At 33.4% G+C, this 8797-nt stretch overlaps 1 protein-coding gene across 1 annotated transcript; it reads right to left on the bottom strand.

Annotated features, from left to right (window-relative positions):
- Positions 1–417: 417 nt before the first annotated feature.
- LOC128240064 (uncharacterized) lies at positions 418–3688 on the bottom strand. The gene is made up of 4 exons (XM_052956550.1): positions 3673–3688; positions 2382–2551; positions 1794–1916; positions 418–564 (listed from the first exon to the last, which is right to left on the bottom strand). Exons 2-4 carry the CDS (start codon positions 2400–2402, stop codon positions 463–465), a joined length of 246 nt encoding a protein of 81 aa, XP_052812510.1. The 5' UTR covers positions 2403–2551; positions 3673–3688; the 3' UTR covers positions 418–462.
- Positions 3689–8797: the final 5109 nt, after the last annotated feature.

Raw genomic sequence — 8797 nt, 5'->3', positions numbered from 1 at the left:
AGCATTTATTATTCAGCTCTCATTCTATTTTCTACGAATTTGGAACATTTTGGTATGTATTCATGTTTAGAAATACTGAACTTAGAAAGTATTTGACTTGAGAGATTGGGGACTTTCTGAAAGTACGGATACCTAAGTTTACTTGAGACACACTACCGAAATATTTGAAGATGTTGTATTTTTTTTCACGTAATAAATTAAAATAAAATTTCGAGCCGCATTATTTTTTATAACCTGGTGACGACCCCCCCCCTCCTAACAGCTGTGGCCTTACAATATTCTGGGTTGAACTACAGTAACGTATATTTTTAGAAAAATGGTTTTAATTTACCTTATCGGATTAAACTATTCAAGCCAAATAGCTTTATATTTTAAAAAATAAACTGTTGATACAAAAAAGCTTTATATTCTGTGTTTTTTTTAACCAAAGTTGCAAGAAAATAGAACTAGTCTACATGAGTATTAAGCAATTGTGTAGTAGACGTTGGGGTCGAGGAATCCAACACCTCCTTGCTCAATAGATCGGACTTCTGGCGTTTGGTCGCAGTGCAATTGAAGAGCAATCTATCAAATACAAAATAATACAGTATAATTTGTATCGAAACTACGACAAATAAGTTATACAGATAATTATTTTCTGTTATAAAATTCAGCTGATAACATATTTTACTGTTGCCCAGCACTGATACCCGCTAACCTACTGTGGCCTTTAGATAAAATGGACGTAGGTCGTTATAAACTCTGTTTAATTGTTTTATTAACGAATTTTCTGTTGGTAGGATGTGATAATAGTCACTTCAAGTAGCTCCCTGTCGTTACATTAACAACCATATATGTTCTCATTCTAATAAACCCAGAATGGGGCTTGGCGATTAGGTAAATCATCTTGTTTATTAGTACCAAATAAACCAAGGAGTATCCTATGTGTTTAAAGATTATACTTTTTAGAAATCATGGCTTATTCGGCACTACTTTACAGATCTTGTTATAAATATAAAGTATATTTTGTACAGTATTTATTGCGTATTGTTTTACCAGATACTATTAACACATAATATAAATTATCCGTTTTTTTCATTCTGCCAACCATCTCGTAAGAATTTAAAAAAAAACTCGCTCTGTGCACTTGTAGCATCTTAAATTCAATGTAAACCTTTTCTATAACAATTGACAAATTTTATTAAAAGATGATTAGCATTTTGAGTGATCAAATGGTTATGAATATAACAGAATAATCAAATCAGTGTCCTTTGTATAACAGTTATCCGTTTCAAATTCAAATTGTCGTCTGCTTGTCAGTAAATTGTTGTTGGTTGTATGCATATTACGAGGTTCTCGGGCAATGGAATATGAGGTTTTCAGTGGCGTGTTTGCGTGTTTGCGCCATTCGAGGCTTTTCAATTTGACAGTAAGCTACGTTTTGTTGATAATGTTGGAGTTAGGACGCGATATTAAAAGGAGCCCCATAGAGGTGTGGGGGCGGGCTTCTGGTAAGGCACATGTGATTTGTTGGCATTTTATTCTCTAGTTATATTGCGGACAATTTTGTTGCTGTGAACTTAACATTTGGTCTGCTGACACCGCGTCCCCCATAGCATAAAACATGAGGTTCCTGTACTTCCCAAAGTTAACCTTCCAGTAAAAATATATTTCAACTATTCTGAGGACAAATTCACCTTCTTTAGAACTAAAACATGTATCCTTTACCTTCTTAAACACAACCTTTACCTTGAAAATGAAGTATTTAGTTTGAAAGTCGAAAACAACTTTCTTTGATTACTGTACATACTGACCTTAAAACCGTTTGGAAGGCATTCGAGAAACACGCCTGATAAGCCAGTACCAACAGGATACACCCCATGCAGGTAAGTTCCAATTGCCGTATACGTTGGAATGGAGTTACACTCGCTCATAACCTATACAGTTTTAAATAATTAATCTATATATACTGTTTCTTAAAAAGGGTCAAACTTGCAAAGAAGATGACATTTTCGATCAAACAAAGTATTACATACAATAAACAATAAATAAATAAAAAAAATGCACTCCAGATAGGCATTTGCAGTTAAATTAACGGCGCTGGAAACTTTCGTTGTCACTCTACCCCAGACCCCCCCCCCCCTCCAGATAAATGAACAAAAACTCGGAAATTTCGTCAATAATTATGCAAAAAAAAAGAAAAAAATAGTTCAAAAAACAATCAATTAGGTGTTTCCGGTCCGGATAAAAGTGTACGCTGCGTGGCCAGTAACTCTCATTCACACCGGAAGCACATTACATGTATTACCTCTCAGGAATGTCTAAACCTAGCCATCATGAAAAGCAGCATTTTATTGTGTTGATATTAATCTACAACCTCAAGGAATCATTTCAAAGTGTACCTGCTTTCCTTGACGCCACATGTCAGGGGCGCTTACATTGCAATTGTTTAAAACAAAAGCTTCTGTCGAAGCAAACGATCCGGACGGGCATTTTGGAGCAAAACCATTGGATACGGGCTGGCCATGTGACAAATCAACTACAACTGAGTACTTGTTGCAAAACTGGTTGACTGTAACCATATACATATAAAACAATGAGCAACATAAAATGCAAGTAAGATCCTGTTTAAAGGCACAATGATCAATTCCAATCAAACCCTAAACAAGATTCACAACGCTACAGATTTTGATATTATATTTAAATCATTATAATATATTGATTAAGAAATAATATAAATAATATCAAATTTGAAGCAATACAGGAAAAGCAACAAATGACGGTCATGAATTTAGTATTAAGTATAAAAAGTATTTTCTACCTATCGATAATACAATGAAAATTTAAGAACAAACACTGTAGTCAAAACGTTTAGGTATAAACCCTGTTTAATGACACAAGGTAAGAGTCGACAGGTGATTTCAAAATAAGGAATTAAAGATTTAAGTTCTGTAAGGCTGGTAAATATCCAAAGATAAAATGGGAGTTATGTGCTAGAAGTAGTAGTTGTAGTATTAGAAGTATTACAAGTTGTAGTAGTAGTAGTAGTTGTTGTAGTTGTAGTAGTAGAAGTAGTAGTAGCAGTAGTAGCAGTAGTAGCAGTAGTAGTATTACTAGTAGTTGTAGTAGTTGAAGTAGTAGTAGTAGTAGTAGTAGTAGTAGTAGTAGTAGTAGTAGTAGTAGTAGTAGTAGTAGTAGTAGTAGTAGTAGTAGTAGTAGTAGTAGTAGTAGTAGTAGTAGTAGTAGTAGTAGTAGTAGTAGTAGTAGTAGTAGTAGTAGTAGTAGTAGTAGTAGTAGTAGTAGTAGTAGTTGCTATTGTTGTTTTTGTAGTAGTAGTAGAAGTAGAAGTAGTAGTAGTAGTAGAAGTAGTAGTAGTAGTAGTAGTAGTAGTAGTAGTAGTAGTAGTAGTAGTAGTAGTAGTAGTAGTAGTAGTAGTAGTAGTAGTAGTAGTAGTAGTAGTAGTAGTAGTAGTAGTAGTAGTAGTAGTAGTAGTAGTAGTAGTAGTAGTAGTAGTAGTAGTAGTAGTAGTAGTAGTAGTAGTAGTAGTAGTAGTAGTAGTAGTAGTAGTAGTAGTAGTAGTAGTAGTAGTAGTAGTAGTAGTAGTAGTAGTAGTAGTAGTAGTAGGAGTAGTAGTAGTAGAGTAGTGGTAGTAGTGGTAGTGGTAGTGGTAGTTGTAGTAGCTCTATATTTTACCTTGAGGGTCGGTTTTCGTTGTCTGGACCGCTTGTGTTGCAGCTGTTGGCGCTAACGTCGAGGTAAGCGATGAACCTTTAAAAGCAAAACTAATCGTGCACTTATTTACTCAATATCCATTTTTTAGCGGGAAAACATATGATACACTTCGCTAAAACATTAAACTGATAGTATTGAACATGAAAATATGTTTAATCTACGATTTAAATTCACTCAGTACACCCTTTACTAAACCTGGATGTGAATTCACTTAACTTCATCGGATCACATCATAGAAGTATGTTTCTAGTTTTTAGACTGCTATAGTACATGTTGCAAAACAAGCAGGAGAATGATAAGAGTTGTTCGGCTCATAAATATAAAGCATGAAAACAAAGCAATACAAGCCTCATATGTCAAATATACGCATGAAGGTAGGGGAGACCGCCTACCTTCACAATATCGTATTGCATTTACACTCAAAGTACGGATCTTTGTCTAACAAATGTCAATCACCTTGACCATTGCTACAGTGTTTGCCAGAGCAGGAATCTTTTATAAAATCTCAGTACATATTGATAGTGTTTTTATCGAAGTTCTCAGTATGTGATTTTATGTCATTTACAACACGGAATGATATTTTAAAAGTTATGTTTTTCAACGCTGGATAAGACAGGTACATAAACAAATGCTAAGTCACTCTTTTTAGGCGATACTGTGCGAGAGTTGTTTTGTGTTGTGGGGGATCCGGAGTACCTGGAAAAAAATCCACTTGTCCGGCTTGGTGATGACAAACAAAACACACATTATTGCCAAACAGAATGTTGTTGGATCTACCGGACATCTCCCGAAATGACTTAAGCTACAAAACCAAGAGCTGATTGATCTCATAATTTTAAGGTATATGAACGCAAAAGTTCAATATGAAATATTTCCTACCATGCATGAAATACGGTCAAAAACATTTTTTGTGGTCATATTGATAAAGGTATCCGAAGTACAATAAAATTGTTATTTTGAAAAGTTGAATGTTGATGCACGATGATCCTATGAAATGTTGATATGTTAAATTGGTATTGTTTACTGAATGATGATATGGAAGAGTAATGCCCGAAAATAAAATACAAATAAAAGTGACAGTTTGTATTCTTGTTCTTTATTTAGACTAAAATCGAAACGAAATGATCGGTTTTTGAACGTTTTACCATCAAAGAAGTGTGTTAACAAAATTATTACCGTTCTGATATTCTTTTATTCACATGAAACCCTTTGAAATGCGACCAAACATACGGGATCAAAATATTCATTATTGTACATCGGATACCTAAACCCTATGACGGTGTGGTGTTGGTGATAGTGTGGTGGTGGTGGTGGTGGTGGTGGTGGTGATGATGATGATGATGATGATAATGATGATGATGATGATGATGATAATGAATAATTGTTCTGATGATGCACACAATCAAGTTTAGATACACATTTTGAGAATATTTCTTCTGCTAGATTGTGGCGCGATCAGAAGAATTTAGAAGGACAAATACTGCTAGTAGCAGTAGATTGGAACCAAACTCTTACATACCTCGGTCACAACTATTTCCATGAAAGCCAGGTTCGCATGTACAATAGTATCTATGGCCACTTAATTGATTTAGTCGTTTGCATTGAACAGCTCTATCATTGCAATGTTGGCGAATTTCGGCTAGTGAGCAATCGGGAAGGCTATCCAAAATGAAGGCTGAAAAATAAATACAAATTATCTTAAATCATCCATAAAACGTCAATATAATTTTATTTTAAATTTTCAACTTGGACGTTTGTTAAACTTTTGATGTCAGGTCATGAATGAAAAGATTTGTACATGGACATCGGATACATTGTGTAGTGATGTCATGTGTAGTTAGCACTATTAAATATTCATGGTACCAATAGAAAAAGATAATCGTGTCAATAAATACGATCAGAATACCCCTTTTTAATTCATTGTAACATATTTCAGATATAAACGATTATGTTTGCAGGTGACATTATGTCTAAGAAGTTTACAACTGAATCATGCAAATATTACTGATAAAATTCTTGTTTTGTACTAATCGGTCCGATAATTTATAAACCTAATTTACCAATAAATACAAAAATACAAGTTGTTGGTCGGTTTGGCCATTTAAGGCTTGTATTTGATGTTATTGTTTTTTGCTTTATACGTCAAAATTTTATCCATCTAACAGTACGGGTTTTTCAATACGTAGATTTTCTTTGCATGAAGGAGTATTTGTTACAAGTGTTTGAAAAAAGACCAAAGATATATTACTATGAGCATTCTTCTTTGAATGTCATCATTCAGAGCTGTTAGTTTGAACTCGTAAAAATACAAAAACAATTGGTTCGCCTATATTTCGACTGTAACCAAGCTGAGGTAGACGTTCTTCACTCTATTTAAAGAAGCCCAACCATTGTTCTATAAATAAGACAGCTTACCATGCGATATGACGCTCAAGGACAAACAGCAGCAGATGACTGAAAATTGAAATAATTTGTTTAATAAAAATCCCCAAAAATACATGTAATTGAAATAAATACTGAAACTTGCTTGTTATTTTTCATGTAAAATGAAATAAAATGAGTTAAATAATCTACCCGATAATAATTTATAAACAATAAATTAAAATAGTACATACTGCTGCTAAATGTCACCGGCATTTTACTACATGCAATTTGCACTACTTATCTTACACGCAATGTTCCTATTAAGAAATATAAGAACATGAATTCGGTCGGCGATGGAATCATTATCTCTCTGCACTAAAGGAACACTGTTACATGATTTGACTGGCATACATTTAGTTAAATATTAGATAATGTGTAAATTAAAAGTGAAGCTAACGGTGTTTTCCCGCTGAACCAAAATTTAGATCGAAATAAATATACACAAGGGCTTTACACAAAGGTCTTAGAAATATGCAATACAGTCCGAAAATTAAGTTTTTTAAACACAATGATAAAATGTTCTACTCAAAAAAGCCAAAAAAAAAACAAAAATTCCACTGACGTATTTATGTCAAGAAAATAGTTCAGGGTTTCAACCTCAAGAGAGGCAAAAATAACATCTTGGATTCATAAATTAACATCTTACATTCTTACTTGTACATTTTGCTTTCTTACATGTACATATTGTTTTATTGCATACTTGTTATTTAATGCTTTATTCGTTTCAGTCTGTTTTAAAGTTATGTCAAATTATATGTTTGAATACATGTATGCACAAAATAGGTTTATTTGATTAACTGATCCGAAGCAGTAGTTAGGAACAAGCCACGAAGCCGCACTCTGTTTTAACACCAGAAGGCGCAAGGTAGGAAAGTTGTAGGGAAGAAGTCGAAAACTTCGACACTCATATATTTATCCCGAAGCTTGCTAGAGATGGCCGAGACGATTTCTAAAAACCTATGTTTGACTAGTTGTAATTTCCGTGTCTCAAATTCAAACCTAGTGGGTTATCGTTGTATATATGTATAATTAAATTAATCTTATGATCATGTAATGAGGAAAACGTCAGTGTTAAAATTCCTTAATAAATGTTTTGAATGCTGAAAATCTTATTTCAAGAATTCACGGAAATTACCGACATCTGATGAATAAAACGCTCTTTAATATGACATTTTGCATCGTGCGTGCTAAATGTTGTATTCGTCCTGCTGCTTGCTGATATTTGTTTTTATTTATGTTGAGTATTGAAGAAATAAGCTAGTCAGTCATAAAAGTGAGAGTGGAAGATAGCTAGACATGAAAAATAGCTTAAATACTTTAATATCTGCGATTAATAGAAAACGTAACTAGCAATTCAATTGCTCGAATCATGAAATCAGGATGCAATAAAGCTATATAAATCAAAACGTATATCCGATATGATTTCTGGTTTCATACGTATGTGAAAAACTACAGAAACAAGCTCGGTTTAATGTCACTGGGTTAACACCAAAGACATAGAACACAAAAACAAAAACAAAAAATCACAAACAAGAAACATGGAAGAACAGCACAAAACTCCACAAACAGCACAGTGCATTCATACCTTATATCAAAAAGGTATGTCTAACAAGGATGGTTAGGTACCGCCTTGGAACGGTCAGTAAAATGTAAATTTATTGGGGATTTAAGCTATGTTTATTTATATGTTTTGTTATATTTTTAATTGATTTAAAAACCGTTTAATCTTTTTTATGTCATTTTTTTCTTTAATGCATTTTTCTCGCATTGTATATTAATGCATAAACTGTGTTGTGTGGCTGGTATGGTGAATGTATTGTACAGATAATTTAAGAATCGTTTCCGAACCGATAAATGCAAACACACGGAGTTGAGGTTTACCGAAAACCTTTAAGTACATGCTGCAAACTAATCCCAATTGATAATATTACACAATTCGGTCATTTGACACCCCTAGATATAACCATAGTACCACTGTTGGACTGTTCTGCAAGGTAGTTGGTTTTTATGTGCACACGTGAGTTGATTAAAGTCAACGCAATTATATTTCTTTAAAGCGAGTTTCTTCTGTCAAACAGCACATTATCGTTATACTCTCTTACATTATATATATAGTTACCTCACCGCTATTATTCTAATGACAGTTTGATTCTGATGATATTAAAAAAAAGTTACCGAAAAAAGCATAATAATCATTAACATCAACAGCAGTAGCAGCACCACCAAAATCATCATAATTATCATATCAATATTTTCATCAATACTCAGTGGACTAGGCCTGGTGTGTTTTCAACCTTCCCCGAATGTTCCCGCTTGAGCTCATTCCTATTGACAACATCTCTAACAAATACAGAAAACAGTTTTTAGATTAGGAAAAAACAAATATTATTACTTGATTCGAAAGTACCAGAAATATCAAGCTTTTACATAACAACCTTTATCATCAAAAACTTCATGTTTTGATTGATAAATATTTTAAATAGAAATAATGAAATTGACACTTATATAACACGTTACACAATCCACATTTTAATATGATACGAATGATATTATTAGATGGCCGTTCCAATGATGTGTTTTATTTGCTGATTTTATGACGTTGGTTCGCGTTATAAGTACATTATGACTAAATAAAAAAAAACAGTATGTGGTCCAGGCTGAC

Source organism: Mya arenaria, chromosome 7 (assembly GCF_026914265.1).
Source record: "Mya arenaria isolate MELC-2E11 chromosome 7, ASM2691426v1".
Classification (NCBI taxonomy): Eukaryota; Metazoa; Mollusca; class Bivalvia; order Myida; family Myidae; genus Mya; species Mya arenaria.
This window is presented reverse-complemented; position numbering and strand designations above follow the sequence as displayed.

What these genes read in the sequence shown, in the direction of transcription:
- LOC128240064 (XM_052956550.1), bottom strand. Translation starts at nt 2,402, where the DNA reads ATGTGGCGTCAAGGAAAGCAG. An exon ending in TGTGGCGTCAAGGAAAGCAG is followed by an intron (nt 1,917 to 2,381) that starts GTACACTTTGAA and finishes AAAACTGTATAG; the next exon opens with GTTATGAGCGAGTGTAACTC. An exon ending in GCCTTCCAAACGGTTTTAAG is followed by an intron (nt 565 to 1,793) that starts GTCAGTATGTAC and finishes TGTATTTGATAG; the next exon opens with ATTGCTCTTCAATTGCACTG.